Genomic DNA, 27,115 nt, shown 5'->3' with positions numbered 1-27,115 from the left:
CAGAATTTATATCCATTGTACAACATGTCTTATTCTTCATCTTTTCGCCCTTCAAAAAACCCAGATGCCCTAGTAAGTGTACACTAAAACCTTGATGTTCCAGTGGACTGCTGAATTGCCTTTTCGAGTGGAACTGGTCGTCAAGAGATGAGAGCTGTAGTGAAGCTCACACTGAATGCTTAAGTACCAGACATCTTTTTTTTAACAAGATCCAGGCATAAAGTACTGCGTAAAGTCGGGACAGCGAAATAAAAACAATTTAACTGATAAGATTATACTGTAATAGGAAGATGTGAGCATAACGATTCAATAGGGTTAAGGTTCAAGTCTGATGGATTTTTCTAATTTACTAAATTCTTGGCTTAGCCAATGTTTGTTGAGTACTAACCTTTTTAGTGTTTGACCAGGATTTTTGTGTGAACTGAATAACTTTGAAGCAAAAGTTTCACTATAAGGAATGAAAAATGAAACCTGGTTAAAGGTCCAGTGTAGTCAGAAATATGATTTTCCAGGGTTTTATATATTACCACACTATGAGGTTGGAATAAGTGTGAGAATTATGATAATGCCCTTTCAGTTTTGGCCTGCAGGGCAACATCACTATACGGAAAATGAGCTAATAGACCAATAAGAAAACATTCCAAACCTCTCTGCCAATAACAGTGAGTTTCAGTTTCCCTCTCCAAGACAGTTCTAGCAACATTCTTGCTTGAGAAATTGGTATTTGCTAATAAGCTACACTACATGACCAAATGTATGCAGACACATGCTTGTCAAATGTCTCATTCCAAAACGAAGGGCATTAATATGGAGTTGGTCCCCCCTTTGAAAGCGTTCCACTCTTCTGGGAAGGCTTTCCATTAGATGTTGGGACATTGCTGCAGGGGCTTGCTTCCATTCTGTCACCAGAGCGAGCATTAGTGAGGTCGGGCACTGATGTTGGGCGATTAGGCGTTCCAATTCATCCCAAAGGTGTTCGATGGGGTTGAGATCAGGGTTTTGCGCAGGCCAGTCAATTTCTTCCACACAGATCTCGACAAACCATTTCCTTTCTATATGGACCTTGCTTTGTGCTTTGTGCACAGGGGCATTGTCATGCTGAAACAGGAAAGGGCCTTCCCCAAACTTTTGCCACAAAGTTGGAAGCACATAATTGTCTAGAATGTCATTAAGATTTCCCTTCACTGGAACTAAGGGGCCTAGCCTGAAACATGAAAAACAGCCCCAGACCATTATTCCTCATCCACCAAACTTTACGGCTGGCACTATGCATTGTGGCAGGCATCTGCCAAACTCAGATTCATCCGTCGGACTGCCAGATGGTGAAGTGCGCTTCATCAGTCCAGAGAAAGCGCTTCCACTGCTCCAGAGTCCAATGGCGGTGAGCTTTACATCTCTCCAGCCGACGCTTGGCATTGCGCATGGTGATCTTAGGCTTGCATACGGCTGCTCGGCCACAGAAACCCATTTCATGAAGCTCCCGACAAACAGTTATTGTGTTGACATTGCTTCCAGAGGCAGTTTGGAACTCGATAGTGAGTGTTGCACACGAGGACAGACAATTTTTACGCATTGTGTGCTTCAGCACTCAGCCGTCCCGTTCTGTGAGCTTGTGTGGCCTACCACTTCGCGGCTGTGACGTTGTTGCTCCTAGATGTTTCCACTTCACAATAACAGCACATACAACAGTTGACCAGGGGAGCTCTAGCAGGGCAGAAATGTGACAGACTGACTTGTTGAAAAGGTGGCATTCTATGACAGTGCCACATTGAAAGTCACTGAGCTCTTCGGTAAGGCCACTCTACTGACAATGTTTGTCTATGGAGATCACATGGCTTTGTGCTCAATTGTATACACCTGTCAACAACTGGTGTGGATGAAATATCCGAACCAACTCAACAATATGATGGGGTGTCCACAAACCTTTGTAAACATAGTGTATTTTTTGTCTGTTTTCAACCATTTTAATTGAAACAAATCACAGTAAGGTAAATAAATGTTACCCAGAAAGGATTTGATTATGTGATCAAAACAGCTGCATTGGACCTGTATCTACTGTGTCTAGCTGTTACCTGTGGAACAACTCGATCAAATCCTTAGTTACTGCAGGTGGGCTTTGGTGATAATGATGGTATGATACCCTGGTGATCGTATATACAGAGAACAGAGCCATGTCTGATTCAGACCGGATGAACCAGGTGTGTAGCCTCTCAAGCTGATCAGTAACACTAATGGATCTAATAAGTGCCAGGTTGAAATGAAAACACATGGGCACTGGCCCAAAAAGGACTAGATCTGACACCCTGGATGCATTTCAATAGTTTAATTTGGCTCCCTCTCCTCCTTTCCTATATCAGAGAACTGATTTGGGAGACAGGTGATAGATAAAACATCAGACTTAAATCCCAAACAGACATCTGACTCGTTGCTTTCACTTTTCAGATTAGTGCAGAAAAGGAAGACCAGACAAGGATTGGGAACAACTTTAGACTATTGAGATGAAGTCCCCCAGACTTGCTCAAAAGTAGAAATCTCCCCAACATTTCAGAGAGACAAAGAGACACAACCCTAGGCGCTCCAATAACATCCTGCTCTCATTGAAAACCATTGAGTGGGCTGTGTCTTTTGCACATCAATCGTCCGGCTTGGGAATGTTCTTACCGGTTGGTCAGCTCGGTTGATCCCCACCAGGAAGAGGGACTCTGCTATGAAGAGGCTGATGCAGAGGTTCTTGTGGATGGTGTTGCGGTCGCTCTGGAGACCCCGGAAGAAGCAAAAGGTGAACAAGCTGATGAGCAGGCAGACCAGAGAGAGCAGGATGCCAACCCATGTGATGACGTCCAACAGCATGTCATGGACTGGGTCTGTATTCTGGGAAAGGGTACAAATAAGGAAATGCATTACATGAGATTACTGGATAGGAGTAGAAGACGCTCCACCAACATGAGACGAGGCGCAAGCAAAAAACAGGATGAACATTAGGAAGGAATAGGCGCAACTGTCGCTCACAACCAAAAACCCCAAATGAGATTAACATAATTTAATATATTCTACCCGTCAACAGTTTTAGAACACCTACTCATTTAAGGGTTTTCTTTCTTTCTTTTTTTCTACGTTGTAGAATAATAGTGAAGACATCAAAACTAGGAAATAACACATATGGGATCATATAGTAACCAAAAAAAGTGTCATACAAATCGACATCTATTTTATTTTTGAGATTCTTCAAATAGCAACCCTTTGCCTTGACAGCTTTGCACACTCTTGGCATTCTCTCAAACAGCTTGAGGTAGTCACTTTCAGCCAATAGGTTGGCTGAAACAAGGTAGGGGTGGTGTGTACAGAAGATTTGGTAAAATACCAAGTCCATATTATGGCAAGAATAGCTCAAATACGCAAAGAGAAATGACAGTCCATCATTACTTTAAGACATGAAGATTAGTCAACACGGAAAATTCCAAGAACTTAGAACGTTTCTTCAAGTGCAGTCACAAAAACCATCAAGCACTATGATGAAACTGTCTCTCATGAGGACTGCCCCAGGAAAGGAAGACCCAGAGTTACCTCAGATGCAGAGGATAAGTTCATTAGAGTTACCAGCCTCAGAAAAACCAGACAACAATTGCTCAGCATATGTGGGAACTCCTTCAAGACTGTTGGATAAGCATTCCAGGTGAAGTAAAATATATTTTGATTTGTTTAACTGCAGATGTGGCCAGGGCAATAAATTGAAACGTCCATACTGTGAATTGCCTGAGACTACGCTACAGGGAGACAGAACGGACAGCTGATCGTCCTCGCAGTGGCAGACCACGTGCAACAACACCTGCACGGGATCGGTACATCCGAACATCACACCTGCGGGACAGGTACAGGATGGCAACAACAACTGCCTGAGTTACACTAGGAACAAAAAATCCCTCCATCAGTGCTCAGACTGTCCACAATAGGCTGAGAGAGGCTGGACTAAGGGCTTGTAGGCCTGTTGTAAAGGCAGGTCCTCACCAGACATCACCGGCAACATCGTCACCTATGGGCACAAACCCACCATCGCTGGACCAGAAAGGACTCTTCGGTTTTGTCTCACCAGGGGTGAAGGTCAGATTCACGTTTATCGTCAAAGGAATAAGCGTTACACCGAGGCATGTACTCTGGAGCGGGATCCATTTAGAGGTGGAGGGTCCGTCATGGTCTGGAGCCATGTGTCACAGCATCATGGGACTGAGCTTGTTGTCATTGCAGCCGATCTCAACGCTGTGCGTTACAGGGAATATATCCTCCTCCCTCATGTGGTACCCCTCCTGCAGGCTCATCCTGACATGACCCTCCAGCATGACAATGCCACCAGCCATACTGCTCGTTCTGTGCGTGATTTCCTGCAAGACAGGAATGTCAGTGTTCTGCCATGGCCAGTGAAGAGCCCGGATCTCAATCCCATTGAGCATGTCTGGGATCTGTTGGATCGGCGGGTGAGAGTGCCATTCCCCCCAGAAATGTCTGGGCACTTGCAGGTGCCTTGGTGGAAGAGGGTAACATCTCATCGTCAGAACTGGCAAATCTGGTGCAGTCCATGAGGAGAAGATGCACGGCAGTACTTAATGCAGCTGGTGACCACACCAGATATTGACTGTTACTTTTGATTTTGACCCCTCCCGCCTTTGTTCAGGGACACATTATTACATTTCTGTTAGTCATATGTCTGTGGAACTTGTTCAGTTCATGTCTCAGTTGTTGAATCTTGAAATATTTACACATGTAAATTTTACTGAAAATAAATGCAGTTGACAGTGAGAGGACGTTTCTTTGTTGTTGCTTAGTTTACATGATTCCATGTGTGTTATATGTCTTCACTATTATTCTACAATATAGAAAATAGTAAAAAATAAATAAAAACCCTTGAATGGTGTTCTCAAACTTTTGACCGGTAGTGTAATTATTGAGGGTATCTGTGTTGTAACATTATAACTACACTACATTGTGTATTGAATCAATCAAATAAATAACTGGCCAAAATGACTGTTGCAGTGTTGACAATCTGATTAACATCTGAGAATAAAGGTATTTTCTTGTTACTGATAACTAAAATGACACTCAAATGTATATTCACTAATAAACTCAAAACAAGATGGTCACCATCGACCTCTCCACACAATGACCTAGCTGTCACAGATAGGACCACATGTGGTAAGGTGGAAATGGCATGAAAATGTGTCACCAGTGTGTTCTGGCTAGTTAACAAATTGAGCTACGGAAATGGCCACAGGTGGCTGTGAAAGGCACTATGGGTAATCTATTAAAGGCCCAGTGCAGTCAAAAACACAGCATATACACTGAGTATACAAACAATTAAGAACACCTGCTCTTTCCATGACAGACTGACCAGGTGAATCCAGGTGAAAGCTATGATCCCTTATTGATGTCACTTGTTAAATCCACTTCAATCAGTGTAAATGAAGGGGAGGAGACAGGTTAAAGAAGGATTTTTTGCCTTGAGACATGGATTGTGTATGTGTGCCATTCAGAGGGTGAAAGGGCAAGACAAAATATTTAAGTCCCTTTGAATGGGGTTTGGTAGAAGGTGCCAGACACATCGGTTTGTGTCAAGAACTGCAATGCTGCTATGTTTTTCACGCTCAACAGTTTCTCGTGTGTATCAAGAAGACATCCTGTCCACTTGACACATCTGTGGGAAGCATTGGAGTCAACATGGGCCAGCTTCCCTGTGGAATGCTTTCGACACCATGTAAAGCTGTTCTGAGGGCAAAACAGTGTGGAGAGTGGAGAGTGCAACTCAATAATATAATAACATGTCCCAGAGCAGCAATTGGGGACATTGCCCAGTGTAGGGTGCCATCTTTCGGATGGGACGTTAAACGGGTGTCCTGAATCTCTGGTTACCAAAGATCCCATGGCACTTTTCGTAAGATTAGGGGTGTTACCCCAGTGTCCCAGCTAAATTCCCTGTCTGACATACCATCATGACCACCTATTCATCCCCAGCTTCCAATAGGCTCATTCATCCCCCTTCCTCTCCCCTGTAACTATTCTCCAGGTTGTTGCTGCAAATGAGAATGTGTTCTCAGTCAACTTACCTGGTAAAATAAGGGCAAAGAAATTGACTGTTTTTCTTCTCAACAGCCTTCAGCTGTGATGAACATGACAGCAAATTGTATTTACATGGAGTGATCCTGAGGATGTCAGTTTTGTAGAGCAGATATTCAATCACTCAAAATGTGTGTGTGTGTGTGTGCAATCTCAAAGGCCTGTGCTTACACAATAGTCCTCAAGGACAATATCAGTGAGTCACAGCTGGAGAATACACTCGTCACTGTTTGTTTTACTGGAAGTACACAGTATTAAAGCTGGGACAAAAAGACAAAAAATACAGACACAGACATTTCCTTCCTCTTACCGAAGCATTGTGCTTCCGTCTGTAAATTTCGGTGATTTTGCTACTCAACATTCCCGTAGAATGCTCTAAAACCATGATTTGGTCAACAGCAATAGCCTTTGCATTAGGTTGATTCCTGCTACGGAAGTATCTGTCTGTTCCCGTTTCGCAGTCGGTTGTGGACTCTCACCCAGTCTCCCCAGTGTGCGTACGGAGAAATTCATTGAGAAGCTCAAGCATAGTGTAGGTCAACATGCTATTGTGGGGGAAAAGACAGCATTTCTCACCTCTTAATATTGAGTTAATGTCACCACTTTACAACCGGAGTAGGATGCAGTTAGGGTGATTTTGGCGCAGTCTAGACCTAGCGCTATAGGACACAAGTCTACATTTACCGATATATTAATCACTTAGCCTACATGGCTATCGAGCAACACTATCATATTTGGAGTTAGCAATCTAGCTAAGTGTTTTGAGCTCCCACTTCCTCAGGTGGTGAATAATACAGCCTATTAGGACAATAGGCCTACGCACAAAGATGTCAGCAAATTCTCTGAAGAGCGCCCCCAATAATGGGATAATTCTGGATCCTATTTGGACAGGTTGTACTTCAAAATATGAATCAATCATGCATTTCCTGGATATGTTAGATGAAATAGCTGTTTGTTTAAAACAATTTATAATATTTATTTGAGGCTACCATCTCAGTTGTCTTACTTGGCACTGGAATAAAAAATGTCTAGAGCCCTGCCGGTAATGTTAAGTCACTGTCCATTAAAACGTTAAAAACATTTGTTGTTATCAAGAAAAATAGTTACATTTATCACAATATGACTCTAGCACCTCCTCAAAACCTAATCTACGAGAAAAGGGTCAGATTATTGCGACATTTTCTTTCACACATCACCCAGCTATACACAGCGTACATTTTTTCACACAAATGAGCACTTCCTCTGAATCAAACTTCGACCCGAGTCAGCAGTATTCATCTCCACTGGGGGGCAGTGTAAGAGGCTAAAGCATACAGCTGGGATTTTCTACAGCCTCCATTGTAGTAGGGGATGCTTTACACAAAGGCTTGTTGAACAGGTGCGCAGAGCATGGGCTAACACTAGCGGAGAGAGATGGGAGAACAGACGCTGATCATTAAGGGGCTGCTTTACACTAACAGTCGACGCGCTACCCTGAGTCTGGGGAGAGGCGCTCTTTACATTTTCTTGCCTGATGAGCCGTTGTGTATACATCAGGGGGACAGGGGGATGACACGACTGTGGAGCAGTGTGCCGTAGAGCAGTGTGTGTGTGTTTGTGTGTGTGGCTGTCTCTGGTCCTCCGTACTACAAAGGCATCTCATGCGCTGGGTGGTGGCAGATGCAGACTGTTTTGAAAAGGGGGCTTAGGGTGAGTTGAGCTAGCGAGCTGTGCCATGGCTTCAGGCTCTATCCATCACAATCTTTACATTGATGGGAGGGGGGGTGCTGAATCAAAACGAGGTGGAGGCGTAGGGTGCATCCACACGTGTGTGATCGATCTACTGCAGTGACATCTCTTTGTTCTGGGAGGGTGGAGGATCGCTAAGGTGCCAACGGCCACAACTTTATCACTTCGATGAAGGCCATTTTCTGGGGGCTCGTCCGGGCGTCCGCAGCGGGAATGGGAACGAGGGTCCCGAAAGCAGCGGACCGTAATTCGCTCCAAAATTCAGTCTGTCATGGGAGGCCAAGGAGTCATACCACAGGACATGTTACTTACTGGGGCGGTACGAGCCTTGCGCAGATTCGATTTGTCCTCCCTCCACCCTTTAAACACACATATATTTCATTCTGGTTGGATGCCTCTGGGAGATTGGGTTTGCCCCTGATCTGTTACCACAAGGCACAGAATAGGACCTCAGGTTGATGGGAAGTCAAACGCAGAGGTGTATACATGTCAACTGCATTCCCTGTCACCCTATGCCCTGACCACTCCAATCAAGTCAATCCAATCAGATATCACACGATACCAAATGAATCACCATTGCACCCTTCATCCTAGCAGGGGTGCCTCTACTGTGCTCTGGCCGTGCTCAAATCCACTGGGCCAATGGGAGAGAGAGGAGATGAGCTTCATTCCTTGATATACCTCAAAGAACCACTTGCAGCATGAAGCCAATCCAATTAAATTGAATAAAACTGCCTGGACGACGCCCAGGGAGAGAAAGAGAAGGAGAGAGAGCTGGAGAGAGCTTTGAGTCATCAAATACGTCAGGGCAGGGCACATGTTGTGATAAGGGTTGCAGAGGCCCTACCGAGGGGTGTCGAGCGTTGAATTCAAGTACGGGCAAGCATTTACGATCTTAAAGAGCCAGGAGGAGGGAGTTTACATTCAGTGCATGTGCCTAATAGAGCCGTACAATATTCACAGCGACGATAACCGTGATATACCGTACTGCCAGTGGTGGAGCCTTCTAAAGCGGAATGCGTCCAGATAACAGTCGGAACATAGATCTTTCCGACGTCATCTTTACTTTTAGTTAATAAACGTACAATAAAAGCACATGGATGACTTGCCACGTCATGATATAGATGGATGGAAAGCTACATATGTGGATGGATGGATATATGGAAGAAATAAGTTAGAATTAAGCAATAAGGCCCGAGGAGGAGGGGTATATGGCCAATATACCACAGCTAAGGGATGCTCTTAGCTTAGCTGTGGTATATTGGCCGTATATCACAAACCCCTGAGGTGCCTTATTGCTTTTCTAAACTGGTTACCAACGTAATTAGAACAGTAATAAGGAATGTTTTGTCATACCTGTGGTATAAGGTCTGATATACAACAGCTTTCAGCCAAATCAGCATTCAGGACTCGAACCACCCAGTTTATAATAAGTTATAAGTTAATATAGTGGGAACTGTGCACACTATAACTGTTCCCTCTATACATTTCAAAGCCTGAACGTATCATGATTTCAGATAAAGACACCCCACCAGGACACGGATGTATGCGGCCATCGATTTATACACTGGTGGACCCTAGGGAATGGTGCCACTTACAGGTGTCTCAATATTACCCCCAGCCAATCGCGGCATACACACTCAGCACCTAAGTAATGGCTTGTAGGTGGAGGGACAACAGGTCTATCTTTCTAAGTCTCGGCTGGGTCTTCAGATGCTATTTAAACAGTGGCCCCACAACCCTGGGGCTGTCTTGGAAATGGAAGCTTAAATTCAAAGGAGGGTGGCTCGATAAAGAGTAGACTGTTGCTGCCTTGGGTAGCTGGCTGGGTGGGTGTTTGGTGTCATTTTGGGCCATGATATTTGAGGTATTTAAGAAGAACGTCTAAAGCAGGTCTTTCCAAATGTTGGTCCTTTAGTAACACTGGTGTACTTTGTTGTTTTTTTAAAACTCCAATCCCTTTGTTTTGTTTGGTGAATCTTTTCTATGGCAACTGGAATGCACATGACATCACCGTGTAGAAAACAAAAAGGCCTTTGAATTGAAAATACTTCATGTAGGTAACATCAAAATAGATGACACCATGTCTCTGTTGTATCAGACAACCGCATATTTAAAAAAAATATCAAGTTGGATATTGATAGGAATGACAACCTGCTAGGACAGGTTGAAGCAGTTCTCAAAAGCCATTGGAACTTTCCATTGAAATCACAACCAAATCTTCTCTGAGTAACTTCCAGCTGGAATTATTATTGTACATTTTTAACATACTATTTCTATGCTTGATGAGAGAGCAGTTGGGAGTTGTATGAAGAGGAGACAGCGTCACGCTGTACTTTGACAGAGCACTTAAGCAATCACTCTCATCCTCACGCGAAACTCCCTCGCAATCACTTCCCTTCCAGGAGACACAAAAGCGACATAATCTCTGACTGACACACGGCTGGTCACAGCCCATTTGGTTTATTTTGGTGTACGAGGCCGACTGATGTACTTCAGTGTGTCGGCAGGAACAGCTGACAAATGGGATGGCTTTCGCCATCAAGCTAGATCATGTTGGTGCACAAAGGTCCACGATCCCTTCCTTACTGTGTGGATGGTAGCTACCTCATCCCCTGTCGTTGACAGGCATGGTGTTTGTCTACTGGATTTGATAGTGAGTCACACTGTCAACTCCCCTCAGGACTGTTGACTTTTTTTTGAAAGAGGACAATGCTTCAGCCAGTATAAATAAAAGTACAAATTAAACGTGCTTGACAAAATGTACAAAGCACAGATTACTTTGTCATCACAACCCTTCAATGAGTGCTAGTCCACAGAGTATCAACGAGTCAAACCACGTGCCAAGAACCTTGGAACGATGAACTAGACGTGTTTGAGAAAGAAGAAAAAAAAGCTTTGTGGAACTTTGACATTTCACGGTATACTGCAGTATTCTGGAACCCCATAGGGCTGGGCCCCATAACCCTTATGAATAGCAAAGATGCATATTTGTTCTTCTTCTTTGGCAGTTCAGAAAGGTGATAATTGACCACAAAGATGACCATTGAATAGAAACATAATTCCTCAGAGAGCCAAAGCCTGTGGATTCTGAATGCATACATTTACAGTACTGAGCGAACATGATCATGAGACGGTGGGGTCAGTTATCGTTGAAAGGCACCTCATTGGCTGTTCCATGTTGTATTAATGGCTTGAAACAGCATTGAGAAAAATCACTAAGTTCATGCTTCTGATATGGGTTATTTACTCTTGGTCAGCTTCAGGTTGAGTTCTGATTGAAAACCGGTGTGTTGGGAAGCCACTGCATACTGTGTATTAACTCCGGAGTACTATATGCCATTTACTATACATCACAGGCGGCTGGTGGCACCTTAATTGGGAAGGACAGGCTCATAGAAATGGCTGGAATGGACGGAATATATTGACACATCAAACACATGGTTTCCTCGTGTTTGATGCCACTCCATTCCGTCCTGTAAATACTTCATGAACACTACTACTGCCTCAGCACCACCACAACCTAGTCCAAGATAAAGACATATTACAAATGATTACCAATGTGTGCATAAGATAACACTGCAACGCTTTCAGCAATGCGCATCAACGTATCAAACAGTGCATTATCGTAAAAGCACTTCGAAATTTATTATTGTTATTTTCTGCTGGAACACCCAGTCTATCTGGCTAAATTACAGCAACATGAAAGATGACGGTGATAGTGGGCCTCTTCCTTCTCAAAGTGAGGATGGCAATTGCAGCGTGACTATCTCTTCTGGCGATGGTGCTAAACAAGACTACAGGATTGTTTTGTTACCATGGAGACGAAATACGGACATCCCAATTGATGGAATTTTTGTTGTTAACTGACATTTAACGGGTTTCTCCGTTTGTCAAAAGATGCCTGCATTTCCTTGAAATGTCTTCCGATGACACTGCCTTTCCGACCAAGCAGAAACATAGAGTAGATAAATGCAGACATTTTGGAATTGGGATGTAAGAACCATCTACTTTCTCCCTGAATGCAACACCAGCATCCAGCGGTTTCCACATAGTGAATCACATGACAAAGCGCTTCCTTCACTCCTATTCTTCACAGCTTCCCTCTGTATTCATGGCCCCGGCTAGAGACCGAGGCTAGAGCACAGTAGCTTCCCTCAAGCCAAGTGGCTGAGTGACAAACAGTGACTCCTGCTCACTAGGGGTAAACCTCTCTGGACCAGAGAGGCTGGTTGGCTGGGAGTGGGGGCAGACTGTCGCTAAGGGAGGTCCAAGGGCCTGTGGTTATATGGCATTTGGGCAACTGGGACAGGCATTATAGAGTCCTCTTTCCTCGCTGACTAAAGCTAGCCTTGGGGGTCTTGGGGCCTTCAGCGGCGTGGCCCTCAAACTTGCAGTGACAGAAGTTATCTTTCTCTTTTCTGGCCAACAATCCCTTCCATCTCTCTCTCCCTTGAGAATCGCCGGTAACAGTGCCACTTTCACACCGCCGCACAGCGCAAACTACAGGACAATCTTTCATGTGACAATCCTACACATCTCACATTATATATCCTCTCACTCTCTCTCCCGCCGCCTTTCCCTCTCTCCCTACCCACCTCTTTTCTTCTGTCAAACAGTCCCACACATATTGTATTATATTTTGACTCTCTAGCTCTCTCTCTTTCAACCACAGAGCAATGACAGAACTTACAGATATTATCTCCCATGTAAGAGAGCAGTAAGACACAATAAGTAAATTAACGCTTTCAAAATAAATGCAACCTTTCGCTAAATCTCTCTTTCATAAGAGTCTTTGTTACCCCCGGAAACTGCAAGGGTTGAGGTTCGGGAAGGAGAAGACATTTGAAAATTAAGAACAGCTGAAATATGCCGTGACCCCTGGGTGGCCTCTCACGGTAATGAGATGGTAATGAATTAAAATCTTCCCATAATGTCCAAATTCTTCCTTTAGTATCATGTTTATGCATTTCATATTTAGCCCTATCCACATAGGCCAATTCCCACAAGTGTAAAGGGTTAAAAAGGAGCGGCAGGTAGCCTAGTGGTTAGAGCGTTGGGCCAGTAACCCCCCAGCTGACAAGGAAAGAAATCTGAGGTTCTGCCCCTGAACACGGCAGTTAACCACTGTTCCTAGGCCGTCATTGAAAATAAGAATTTGTTCTTAACTGACTTACCTAGTTTAAAAAAACATGATTTATTTTTAAAGATGTGGATTCTCCTTCAATCCATCAACCTGTGAATATCGGGGTGTTTGGAACATCTAACCATGCATTCAGGTATGGAAAATTATTTTAAGCTAAGTAGGTACGCGGCCGACTAAATGAAAGCCTCAAAGATCTCTTGAAACCTCAAATGCATTTTCCTCCTGCAAGGGCCACACTCTCCAACTACTTCACACAAGGCCAAATAGGGAATGGTCCCCACATCGAATACACACTCAACACTAAGGATGCTTTTGGCACAAAAAAAAGCTCTTAGATTTGGATCTTAACTCAATAGTGGCTCTTTCCTTTCTTGTAGAATGTGCTGCTGTGAAGGTCACAAAATAGAGCTATCCATCTGTAAGGCCATGCTATAACGTATGGTTTCATGGGATTTGTATTGCTTGTACTGGATCTGGGCTGAAACAAAAAATGGCTGAGCATGGATTGGGATGAGATGGTGGAAAAGGCCTTACCTTGACCTCCACGTGCGCCATAAGGACGGCAAAGTTGGTCAGGTGGGTACAAGAGCACGTGGTGTGAGTCCGGTTGGTGCCTAGCAACCGGCAATCCTGCGTCGACCAGTACCCCGTCATGGTCCTCTTGGAATAACTCCAGAAAGAACAGTTGGGGTTAAAGCTTTCCTTGGATTGCTGTGGGGGACAAACCACATAACAATTAGCATACGGGCCCCAGCAGCACAATGACGCTAGTGGGAGGAAAAACACAAACACATTGATTGAAGGTTGAGTGATCCATTCTAAAAAGCCAACACTCTGGCTGGGTTAAACATCAACGCATGGAGCTCATTTCAGGTGAGCCTCCCATAACCTTGACGTGCCACAACAGCATAACTCTACAGTGCTCCATTTCAAGACTAAATATCTCGGAAATAGCTCCTTGATTCCCTTTTCTGGTGGCGGTGCCAGTTTCCCCCCACTGCGGCGGTTGGTTTTAGTTTAATGGCGGCGGTGAGCGCCGATGGAGCAGCCTTTCATTGTGTTTTTCGACCTTTCGCTTTAACCTTCACTGTGCGACAATAGACTGCCCCGCTGTTTAATGTCCGCCACCGCCGCTCTCTGTCAGGCGGCAGCTTTAACGACTAGCTTCTCCCGCTATCTCGCTGGCCCGTTTTAAAACAGTCACTTTCGAACTCAATGCAGATAAAGGGGTGAGAGGAGAAATGTGTCAATGCATACAAATGCCCTATATGAATGCCCTATATGAATGCCCTATATGAATGCCCTATATGAATGCCCTATATGAATGCTGGAAATAGGTCTGGTTTTAAGTTGAACTCATGTGGAAAGCTGCCATCTCTTGCAGCTAGATATTGCCTGACCACTTCAAATTGCACCTTAATGCTGTGTGCGTTTGAGGGGATTGTCCATAGACAAGTGTGTATCCCCAATCCTCAATATGCTTCTCACAATGTTGCTAAAGCTGTGACTGTGGAACATAGTCTGTGTCCCAAATGGCACCATATTCCCTATGTAGTGCACTATACTGTACAGGGAACAGGATACCCTTTGATAAGCATCCATAATCAGCAGATCCTCTCCAGACATACATTTCCCGTCTGATTGAGTTCTCCTCCACACAGCCAACCAATGGCTAGTTGGATATAGTGCAGCATGGACTGGAAAAACCAGACGAGGTGACCTTCTGTCCCATTAACCACTTTAATTAGTCCATTAAGTGCGGAGGCAAGAAAGCGAAACAATAACTAGAGGACAGCCACAGTCCTCTGGGACAAGTGATCCAGAACCTCTGATCTAAGGGCTATTAATTGTATAGTGATGGAACTAAATACTAGAGCGAAGAGTAATATAGCCTGGTCCCAGATCTGTTGGTGCTGTATAGCCAAATACTATGGGGGTGTTTGGTATGACAATGACCACAGTAATCGGCAAAACGGCACAAATAGATTTTGGACCAGGCCATACTTAACATACGAGTCGGCAAGACAGCACAAATAGATCTGGGACCGGGTTATGAGAAGTACTCCTATATATCATGTTTTATTCATTATTTTATTTAACCTTTATTTAACTAGGCAAGTCAGTTTAAGAACAAATTCTTATTTAACTTTTAACCTTTATTTAACTAGGCAAGCTGGCCTCCCCCGGCCAAACCCGGACGACGCTGAGCCAACTGAGTGCCACCCTATGGGGCTCCCAATCGCAGCCGGATGTGATGCTGCCTGGATTCGAACCAGGTACGGCAGTGTTGCCTCTTGCACTGAGAAGCACTGCGCCACTCTAGTCTGTGCATACATGCAGTATAAAGAACCATCCTCATATATTTGGTCCATCTTTTTTTAGAAGACTTAAAATACTCTTTTTTTTTTAGAAGACTTAAAAGACTCTTTTATAAGACTGAGAAGACTCTTTACAAAAGTCTACTGTTTAGAAGACACAGCACAGAGCAGTTCAGAAGACCACATGTTCTGTCACAAGTGCAAGTCTAGGGAACCACATACACTTATATAAGAGCATTGAGATTAGACCAGTGGGCCGAGAAAAAGGTAGGAACGTGGCAGTGGCCTACATTATCCTCAGACAGTTCTAGCACTGTGTCTTCTGACAAAACTAGCAATTAAGCGAAAGGCGGGTGGTCCCTGGTAATAACTGCATTGACCCCGAGTGTGACATTTTCCCATTTTCCAGTCTCTCTCTCTTATATTTTATTTTAGTGTTCCTCTCCCTCTCTTTACCGCTATCGTTCGTCTCTGATCTTTATTTTTTCCCCTCAAACTCCTTCTCCTCACACAACTGTCCCTCCCACACATTGCACACACACAGTCATCTGCAAGTTACTCTCAAGGTCTTTCAACCTGCCTAATAATGGCTCTGGGCGCTGTTGGGAGTCGTGCGAGGGGGAAGATAATGCAGTCGGGGAGGAAGTTAATGCTTTGGCAATGACTAACCAGCCTCCAGGGACGACCAATAGAACGCTGCTATCACCCTAGCCTTCCAGGTTAGACAGTACTGTTCTTAAACTAATAGGGAGAAAACTAATGAAAACAAAGTTGTGCATCATCAATATGTTATGATAGATTACTCTTTGTTCTTCATGCTTTCTTCTTGTCAAAGAAATTGAGGTAAAAATTGAAGGGGTAACTTCCTTCATTACTTTACAAGTCGAAAATGGATGTACAATTCCCAAACTGCTCCTTTTAGAAGAAAAAGGTGTGTCCACCAAGGTGTTTAGTAGTGAATTCAATGATAATCCCAAAGTGTGTGTGTTTTGTGTGCACACGTCTGTGTGTGTGTGTGTGTGTGTCGTACCTGCAGGTGTTTCAAGGTGAATATGACCGGTTCGGACAGGTAGACTTTGTTGCTTTCTTTGTTGATGGCTGCTGTGATGACGGGAGAATTGACAATGACAGAGTAGTTGGTGGCCATGGCTTCCCTGCCCAGTTTCATGCTGGCATTCTCTGTAGACAGGTAGGCTCCGATGTGCTTATACAGGACGAAGGCCATCCGGATCTCTCCTAGGAAATAAAATATGACATCACGGCCTGAAAATCCTCTCCTAATCTCCTCCCCTTTGTTTGCAGTGACAGGTGAAAACAAAAATGGCGGAAGATCATCATTAGGCTGGCTTTCACCTGTTCACTTCTTTCAGATCAGAGCGATTAAGGCGAGGAAGATATTTAAGGCAATTGAGACAGCCCCTGCCACCACTGACATAGGCTGAATGTGTGTTATTGAAATGTATTGATCATATTTGACCATAGAATAGAATGCTATTGTATACAGTATGTGACTGAAAAGGGGTTAAAGGTTTATGTTGAGGTTTGAGGTTTAAGTAGCAGGGAAAGTAGTGCCAGAAAACAAAAATAAATCCAAAGGTGAAGAATTGTCAAAATGTTTTGTATTTTTTGTGAATAAAGGGATAGTTTGTAAACCTAGCTTAGACATTGCTAAGGTTTATATGCCTATGAGAAACCCAGTCAACCTTTGGAACCGTTTTGGAAGTGCCTTGCTCAAGGGCGAAACGGCATTGGATGCACTACAGTTTAACTGACAGGTGTCAAATGTTGCGGTACAACAGAATCAATATGTTTTGAGGTACGGTAACTCATTCCTTTTAGATGTTTGATTCCACAGGATTAGGGAGAGTTGAAACTATTTAGGCCAACTAATATGGAAAATTGTTTAAATGTCTCCGAGCATGTTATCAACGGCAATAAAGGTGTCGAGGCTGAAAGAAACACCTCAGTAAGGTACGAGAGGTCATTTTAATTCAACTTCAACGAAATGTCATTATTGCCTACACTGACAAAGGGAACAGTTACTCTTCATTATTTCCTTCCCCACTCCCTTTATCTCCCTCCTGGCGTCTTTCTTTAGGCTTCCGATATGAAAGCACACTCCCCTCCCGCCTCGACTTGGATCACTTACTCCAGATGAAAGGAAAACAATTTGTGTGCGTGCGCTACCTCTCGATGAACGGGGAAAAGAAACACAGCTCCACATATAATGAAGCACTGCTGGACGTACGCTTATTCATCGAGTGGAGAGTGGTGAGCACGCGGAAAGAGATTAGTTCATTTGCATGAACAAGTAATAAAGTCCAAAAATGGGCAGCGCCGCTCCCATAGATAGCCCTGTATTGTGTATAATAGCCTCATTACAGTTTAGAAGCAGCTCTTGAACACAACTAATTCCGCAACCGGGGACCCTCCTTTGCCCATTTGAAGTCAGTAAAAAGGCGCTATACTTTATCAGACCTTGTGTTAGGGGTGGCAAACCCCCCTCATGGAGGGCTACCCATCTGCTAGGCTCTCTCTCCAGCCCTTATCTAACACACCTGATTATACTAATTAGCTGCTTTCCATGACCTTGATAGCAGGCAGAATCAGGTGTGTTATAACATGGTTGGAGCAAAATGTAGACCCAGTAGTAACCCACAAGGAGGGTTGGTCAACTCTGCCTGAAACCAACACTATTTTGGCACTCTTTCCATTATATTGATGTTATTCAAGGGAAACTATGAACTTACGGTGTAACGGGTATGTACATTCAAGTGGTTACACTGGTACTTATACCACTTCTAAGGGTGGATTCAAACCAGACAAACTGATGCGTAAGAAACGCAGCAACTCAATGGTTTTCAGTAAGAGCAGTGCATTGGGGGAGTGCCACGGACATGGATTTTTCTAGAAACTAGGGTACCAGGGAGTATTTCCTACACTGGATGACTTGTTTTCACTGTTTATAAGTGATTGATAATAATATGACAATTTTCATTTTCATGTCATTACATTAAGATATAAGAGGGGATCAATACTGTAGCTATATTCAATACAATTCACGTGTTGATTTAAAACCTCTCTCATAGTTGGTGTGTTGACAGATTTTTCACATACTGTAAAACATTACTATTCTGTCCTTGCATTTACGGCAGTGTAAATTGTTGTTATATCATATATGAATCGGGGAATCATCTAAATGAATCATTGAACTTGAGCCCTGTAAGAATCCTGGATCTAGCTGTTGGACAGTTTTTTGCATCAAGATCTCAGAAATGCAGTGTACCCACGTAACATGTTGTGTCACCTTATGTTACCTGGGTGAAAACGGTTCATGGGTACACAAATCCACAAAAATGTAAGCGATTGTAAAATCGAATGCTTCTAACCGAAAGAGTCACCTTATTTTGATACCAGTCTTAGTCGTTTTAACTCAAATATAATTACGTCTTAGTCATATTTTTGTCTTTGAACAATGATTTAGTCTAGTTATTGTCAAAATTACAGTGGGCCATTTTAGTTAATTAACTAAATGCCCTCAAATTTTTGCCACATGACATTCGTATTGCCTCAATCTATAGTAAACATATATCACTGACTTCCATGTGCACAAACATACATAGCCTTGTCCTACCAACATATTTTTATGCATAACATCAGATTCTCTTCCCAACAGCAGAAATATGACAAACGTACACTTCCTTCAGAAAGTATTTACACCCCTTCACTTTTTCCAATGTGGTTGTGTTACAGTCTGAATTGATTCAAATGTAGATGTTCTTGTCACTGGCCTACACACACAATATCCCATACTGTCAAAGTGAAATTATATTTTTCAAAACTATTACTAATTCAAAGCTGAAATGTCCTGAGTCAATAAGTATTCAACACATTTATTATGGCAAGCCTACGTTAATTTTTTAAAATGTGTTTAACAAGTCATAAAATAAGTTGCAAGGACTTATTGCTGTATGCAATAATAATGTTTAACTTCTTTGGGATAAGGGGCAGCATTTTCACTTTTGGATGAATAGCGTGCCCAGAGTAAACTGCCTCCTACTCAGTCCCAGATGCTAATATATGCATATTATTATTATTATTGGATAGAAAACACTCTGAAGTTTCTAAAACTGTTTGAATGATGTCTGTGAGTACAACGACTGGACCTGAACGCACGTTTGGATTTACCAAACGCCCTAACAAAAGAAGCTATTTGGACATAAACGATGGACATTATTGAAACAAAACAAACATTTATTGCAGAACTGCGATTCCTGGGAGTGCATTCTGATGAAGATCATCAAAGGTAGGTTAATATTTATAATGCTATTTCTGACTAATGTTGACTGCGCAACATGGCGGATATTTATTTTGATGGGGTTTGGGCTCTGAGCACCGTACTCAGATTATGCTTTTTACGTTAAGTTTAAAAGAAATCTGACACAGCAGTTGCATTAAGGAGAAGTGTATCTAAAGTCCCATGCATAATACTTGAATTTTCATCAACATTTATAATTAGTTTTTCTGTGAATTCATGTGGCTCTCTGCAAAATCACAGCATGTTTTTGAACTACTGAACATAACACACCAATGTAAAATTAGATTTTTGGATATAAAATGCACTTTATCAAATAAAACATACATGTATTGTGTAACATGAAGTCCTATGAGTGTCATCTGATGAAGATCATCAAAGGTTAGTGATTAATTTTATCTCTATTTGTGCTTTTTGTGATTCCTCTCTTTGGCTGTAAAAATGGCTGGGTTTTTCTGTGGCTTGGTGGTGACCTAAGATAATTGTTTGTGGAGCTTTCGCTGTAAATCATTTTTGAAATAAGACACTGTGGCTGGATTAATGGGCAGTGTATCTTTAAAATGGTGCCTAATACTTGTATGTTTGAGAAATTTGATTTAGGATATTTCTGTTGATTTGTATTTGGCGCCCTGCAATTTCATTGGCTGTTGGCAAGGGGTTCCGCTAGCGGAACGGGGTTCGACAGGTTAACACAATTTTTGAATGACTACCTCATCTCTGTACCCCGCACATACAGATAATTCTAAGGTCCTTTGGTCGAGCAGTGAATATCAAATACAGATTCAACCTTAAAGACCAGGAAGGTATTCCAATGACTCGCAAAGAAATGCACCTATTGGTAGACGGGTAAAAAAAAGCAGACAATGAATATCCCTTTGAGCATGGTGAAGTTATTAATTACACTTTAGATGGTGTGTAAATTCACTCACTTACTACAAAGATACCGGCGTCCTACATAACTCAGTTGCTCAGGGATTTCACCATGAGGCCAATGGTGACTTTAAAACAGGTAGAGTTTAATGTTTAATGGCGTAATCGAACGTTGCAGATAGAAATTTCATGAGTAGAGACAACGTTATTTCTTATTTAACATGTCAGAGAGGCATGTTAAAGAGGCATCCTACCTCATTTGCACATGCTGTATTTTGATTTTCTACGGTATTACTGATTGTATGTTTCTTTATTCCATGTGCAACTCTGTGTTGTTGTATGTGTCTAACTGCTTTGCTTTATCTTGGCCAGGTCGCAGTTGCAAATGAGAACTTTTTCTCAACTACCTGGATAAATAAAGATACAATAAAACTTTGTCTACATAGCACCTGGCTATGCAATGCAGTGGGGAAAGTGGGAGGGTTGAGCGAGACTACAAATTCAAAGACAGCCTACTTTTCTACTCTCACGGGAAATAAAAACATAGCTCGACTGTTGTTTTACTATTCAACTCATGTATGCTATTGTTTTTAATTTCATAAAGCAACTTGTGTTTCTTAACCAGGTGTAGGTTAGCTAACTAGAAGGCTGGTGTGACTGGTTAGCTACGGGGAATCAAGAGTCACTTGCACAATGTGTATAATTGGAGGAGGAGCCGGAGTGGAGCAGTGGGAAGGACACTCATCTTGTCCCACTGCTGTACAGAACTGTGCTGTGCATCTGTGCCTCTAATATGTGGCCCGTTTCAGGAAACTAGGCTATGTCGTAGGTCACTACTTCACAGGAGAGCTGTTGGAACGTAAAAAAATGTAAATGTGTTTTTTGGCAGAAATGCCTTCTTGAACATGTAAACTTTCATGTGTCTTAATAACACTCATATGTGCCATCTGTAAATACCAATAAAATTGTAAAATTATGAGCCTAGTTGGTTAAGCAACAGAAAAAGTCAGCAACCTTCCCGCTAACCATGATTGGCTGAGATAATGAGTGGGCTGGACATGCCGAGAGATGAGTTTGGATTGGTCTGCCATATAGTACGCTTCTGTCTATTTGAGCCGGTCAGTATTTGGCTGGCTAGCCAGCTAACGTTACGTGTATGATCTTATTATTCGTATCATAGAGCCATTTGCTTGGCTATTTATAGCCTAATGTATGCTAGCTAACATTAAACCTGGTTGGTAAGCTACCTGCAGATTCATGCAGGGTAGTAATGTCATGAGTTGGGATTGTGGTTCGTTGTTAACCTTGCTAGGTACATGTCTTAACAAAAAACTAATCTCAGAGTGCCAGAGGGCAGAATAAATGCTGGCGTCAGTAAACGTCAGCAAAAAGCTTAATTAAATTGTTGCCAGCAGCACAGTTACATTCACCAACGCTCTGGATAACATGAAAACAGCCTAACCAGCTCTGCTAGGGCAAGTAAAATGGTCAGAGTGCGGTGTTCTCTCATTATGAGTGGGGTGTTCTCTCATTATGAGTGAGGTGTTCTCTAAAGCTAGCCAATGTTACACAGTTAGCTTGGGTGGTTAACTGCTGTTGTGAGGTCAAAACATTTGGATCTTTCCCTACTCATCGGCAAGAGCGTCCAGTGTGCTGTGCGCTCTGAACGCTCAGAGCGAAACACACTGAATTTAAGAACTGACAATCTGATGACACAGTTGCAGTCACCAACGCTCTGGAGAACATAAAAGCCTAACCAGCTCTGCTAGGGCGAGTAATGTTCAGTGAGCTGTTCTCTCATTTGTGTCTGGAAGCAGCTAGCAAGTTAGCTTGGGTGCTTGACTCCTGTTAGGCCAGAATGCTCAGATCAAACCTTAAAAATATGGGTGGGGCTAAAGCTTAAGAGGATGTGAACGATGTTGAATGGGTGTAGACAAAGAAGGGCTCTCCAGTAGGTACCAAAACATTCAAAGGCTATTTTCTCAAAAGTGAGTTTACAAGTTTATCAACTTTTAAAGCAAAATTACGTTCCCATTGTTCCGCAACTGTATACCATTTTGTAGCTCTGAGTCTCCATTTTTATCCAATGTAAAAAAACAAACATTTCAAATGTTGCTACATAAGACCGATTCGAGCCAGTCGGTTCCATATTAATTGTGATTGTCACTGAAATGCTCTCAATCTCTTTCAAAAAGAGATTAGTAGTCAGATCTTAGTCACAGCGATAATTTTGTCTCATCTTTGTCTTGTCTACTGCGCAACACCCAATGCTATTCCTATTATTTATTCTGGACATAATGACAGCCTAGTGGGTTCTCCACAACATGATCTGGTAATGAAAGAAGATCATAAATGCATTGTGTTTTCCATGTTACACCTGCAATTTTCTAACTATTACAAGAGGCTTGAAGTAGCCTACTTGAATTTGGTTTGGAGCTCAGAAATGGAGGTACTGGGATAGGTCTACCTTGAAAATCTGACATTTCCTGTAATTATTGTAGCCAAATTACAAGTTATCTTGTTCCCTTATAATTATTAGTGATTACATTTTTGATCGGCTCTGTGAGAGATGTGGCCACTTTCGTTTGTTTCCTGTCGCTTCAATTGTAGGGTGTTGCACTACTCTGTTGCGGTAAAACCAGGTGTGGTTAATATGAGGATGACAGCATCTAATGATGGCTTCAACAAATCCTTCTTTTTCAAAAGGTACCAGGTTTTTGTGACTGTGTCGGCAACACATTTATTTGGTCAGGCAAGTCAACATTATTCTCACATATTTTAGAATATAATATTAATTTGAATATAAATGCATTGGCAAGGCCTATAGAATGTGTTATTCTTAAAAAATGTAAATACTCCATTACCAGTTTATGTTGCATGCTTTTTGGGGGCGGAGGGCTATATGTACAATTATATAAGCTACAGAGTATGCAGGTTTTCGTTTCAGCCCAGCACCAAGTGACGGAACAAAATACTGCACACCTAAAAAGCTGTTCAGGATTGGAGTTGGAGATCCTTGATGTACAGTAAACATTTATTTAAGGCAACGCCATTTACCATTTCTCCCATGCTGTTTCAAAGTGCTCGCCGACAGGGTGATGGAGTTGCCTTGGCCGCTCTGTGGGAATTTCAGGTCGGGCAGATTTCCTTCCGTACTCATCCTGGCCACCTCCAGCTCTGGACAGAGGGAAATGAGAAGAAAATTACAATTTAAATAACCTTATTATGAGGGGTGCAAGTGTTGACAGTTGATACAAGAGAATGCCATCTGGGATAACATGAGCATTATGAGTCAAAATCCATGCACCCATCACTATGGTCTGTCAACCTACTAAAACATGTTAGCATTGAACAATAGCTTTACATTGTAATATGGAACTCAGTTCTGCTCTGACTGTGTGCATCATAACACTGCTGTTTCAGTTCAGAAACAAAGCAGACAAGCGGGTAACAGCAACAAAGTAATTAGAACCCCCCCCTCCCACCCACATCAACGGTCCTTGGGTGTGTTGAATGAAGTACATTGTCTGATTTTGGAAAGCTTTGAAGACTAGCGTCTCGCTGAAGCCTCTGATCAAGGCTGAGTTATACACGTCTCACAAAACTTTCTTCATCGAGTGAGGAGGAGTTCAGGTGTAATCCAGGGAGCCTTGTTGCACACTTCCTCCATTTGTACGGTTGAAGAATAGTTGAAGCCGTGGAGCGCTTTGGCCCGCACTTCAAGGAAGCTATAATTTTTCAGGGTGAGCTGAGTGGAAAGCGATGGGTAGACAAGATAGAGACGAATGGTGAAGACAGCCAGGTTTTGGCGCACTGGCTCAACAGCTGTTGTGTCTGAGGCAAGATCATAATTTGTGGTTCAAAGACTGCGGCATCGTATAGCAGCGGAACAGGAAGCATTTATAGGAGATTGACAAAGAATCCTTTTATTTTTTTTTATTTCACCTTTATTTAACCAGGTAGGCAAGTTGAGAACAAGTTCTAATTTACAATTGTGACCTGGCCAAGATAAAGCAAAGCAGTTCGACACATACAACGACACAGAGTTACACATAGAGTCAAACAATCATACAGTCAATAATACAGTATAAACAAGTCTATATACGATGTGAGCAAATGAGGTGAGATAAGGGAGGTAAAGGCAAAAAAAGGCCATGGTGGCAAAGTAAATACAATATAGCAAGTAAAACAGTGGAATGGTAGATTTGCAGTGGAAGAATGTGCAAAGTAGAAATAAAAATAATGGGGTGCAAAAGAGCAAAATAAATCAAATAAATACAGTAGGGAAAGAGGTAGTTGTTTGGGCTAAATTATAGGTGGGCTATGTACAGGTGCAGTAATCTGTGAGCTGCTCTGACAGTTGGTGCTTAAAGCTCGTGAGGGAGATAAGTGTTTCCAGTTATAAGCAATATCGTACTTTTCACGTGCTTGAATTTAGTTTGAGAATACAATTCAAGACACTGACAGAAAACGATCAAAACAACAGTACCTCACCTCTATTCTTTTAAAGGCCCAGTGCAGTGACAATTATGTTTGTCCTGTGTTTTCTATCATATTGTACAACAGCTGATGAAACTAACACTTTAAAACATTTGATCAGTGTTATTTCCTGATAGTTGCTGGTCGAAAATACAATCTACAAAGGACCATCTAATCAGCTTGTTTGCATAGGCGCGAGTTTCACAGAGCCTAATGCACATCACCAGGCGATAAATTCATTATTAACCCCTTACGCTGGTGCGATTTGGTATAATTTGGCTCCTGAGTGGAGCAGCGGTCTAAGACATTGCATCTCAGTGCAAGAGGCGTCACTAGAGACCCTGGTTCGATCCCGGGCTGTATCAAAGCCGGCCATGATCGGGAGTCCCATAGGGCGGCGCACAATTGACCCAGCATCATCCGGGTTAGGGGAGGGTTTGACCGGGGTAGGCCGTCATTGTAAAATTTGTATTTGTTCTTAACTGGCTTGCCTAGTTAAATAAAGTTTTTTTTTTTTACGTTATAATCAGGACAATCCAAACATTACACTGTTGATTTGATGTGCATTTTACATTTACTGTACTTTTCGCACACATTTGTTGATAACGAAATCTTAAAATACTCAGGATACATTCAGTGATATGATAAGAATATTCCTGGAAAATTTGGGGAAGGTGCAACATAAGACAAAAAAAATCCAAGGGTTTGAGTGGGAGGTGGTGTCTCCAAGTGGCCACACACCTCTCCAGTGTGCACAGTTCATACATCATTTCAATGCATGTTTATGACTCAAAGAAGAGTCTTCAACTATAACATGCTACTTTGAACTCTCCTAGCTGTGCTGTTGAGGTACAAGAACAAGCACCCATGTAGTTGTTTTCTTTGGAACACAGCCCTGCATCCCCGTCTTTACACAATTACTGTTGTTTGCGCAATCCAAAAAAGGTCCATTTGAATCACAATCTGTTCAGGTTGGCATAATTTGAAAGCGTGTTCTTTTGCCAACATGGCTAGCTAAGTAACAAAATAAAGTCTTACAGTGTGAGGCTTTCACAAGGCAATTCAGAGAAACCGATCATAACCAGGGGTACGCACAATGCCGTCGGGGGTACGCCAAATAAAAATGTGATTCACGTTATGTATTCTTTTTTACAATTTCTTCACATTTTCAAACAGGGCAATACATTTGGGTGAGGTTTTTTTCTTACCTGAGTAGCCTCGTTTCCCTGCCAAAATTAAAATTAAACCATCCAGTGTTCAGCGAAATAACAACACAATGTCAAATACAGGTAGCCGAGTCAAATAATTAACATCCAATCACATTAACCGTTACTTTCTCGCCGGAAACCTTCACTCTCGCACCGACATTTAGAAACTAAACATGACAATTAGAAATATAAGACAAGGGAGCTTTTTGAGCGAGAATAAAGATGACTTTCGAGTAGTAAGACATGCATAAAAGCAACAGATACCATTAATAAGGGGCTAGAAGCGTCTTATATGGTGAGCTACCGAGTGGCGAGGACAGGCAAGCCCTGTACTATTGTGGTGGACTGCTGCTGTGGATATGGCTGGGGCAATGCTGGGGGAAAAGGCAAAAAAAACTATACAGACAATATCTTCATCAAACAACACTGTTTCACGATGCATCAGTGACATGGCAGGAGATGTTTTGAAACAATTACTGCTTCGCATACATGCCAGTGAATTCTATGCGTTGTAGCTGGATGAGTAAACAGACGTGTCGGGCCTGGCACAGCTCCGTTACGTTTATGGGGGGTCAATTAAGGAAGACATCCTCTTCTGCAAACCACTTGAAACCAGGACAACAGGAGAGGATATTTTTTAAGTACTGGACAGCTTTGTGACATCAAATGGACTTTGGTGATCAAGATGTGCTGGTATCTGTACTGATGGCGCAAAATCCATGACAGGGAGACATGGTTATCAAGAGGCAAAGTACTGACATTTTTAAAAAAGAAAGAAAAAACAGTTTTGTCTGACCGCTTCCATGATGCAGAGTTCCTCACATGATTGGCCTATCGGGGTGATGATTTTCTTGCAAAAATGATCTGAATCTAGGATTACAGGGACTCTCCGCAAACTATATTCAATGTGCGAGACAAAATTAAAGCTATGATTAAGAAGTTGGAGCTC

At 42.5% G+C, this 27,115-nt stretch overlaps 1 protein-coding gene across 4 annotated transcripts in view; it reads right to left on the bottom strand.

Annotated features, from left to right (window-relative positions):
- The window catches only part of LOC118368775 (adhesion G protein-coupled receptor L3), a 362,805-nt gene that overhangs the window by 35,039 nt on the left and 300,651 nt on the right, over nucleotides 1–27,115 (bottom strand). For all 4 annotated transcript variants that reach the window (XM_052497230.1, XM_052497228.1, XM_052497229.1 and 1 more), the window contains 4 exons: nucleotides 23,537–23,656; nucleotides 16,325–16,530; nucleotides 13,511–13,687; nucleotides 2,662–2,871 (listed from right to left, as the gene is read on the bottom strand). In XM_052497230.1, coding sequence (XP_052353190.1) covers nucleotides 2,662–2,871; nucleotides 13,511–13,687; nucleotides 16,325–16,530; nucleotides 23,537–23,656 — 713 coding nt within the window. The remainder of the gene's footprint in view (nucleotides 1–2,661; nucleotides 2,872–13,510; nucleotides 13,688–16,324; nucleotides 16,531–23,536; nucleotides 23,657–27,115) is intronic.

The sequence above is a fragment of the Oncorhynchus keta genome, chromosome 35 (genome assembly GCF_023373465.1).
Source record: "Oncorhynchus keta strain PuntledgeMale-10-30-2019 chromosome 35, Oket_V2, whole genome shotgun sequence".
In the NCBI taxonomy this organism is placed as follows: Eukaryota; Metazoa; Chordata; class Actinopteri; order Salmoniformes; family Salmonidae; genus Oncorhynchus; species Oncorhynchus keta.
Note: the sequence above shows the minus strand (reverse complement) of the source record. Positions and strands in the feature narration are given on the sequence as shown.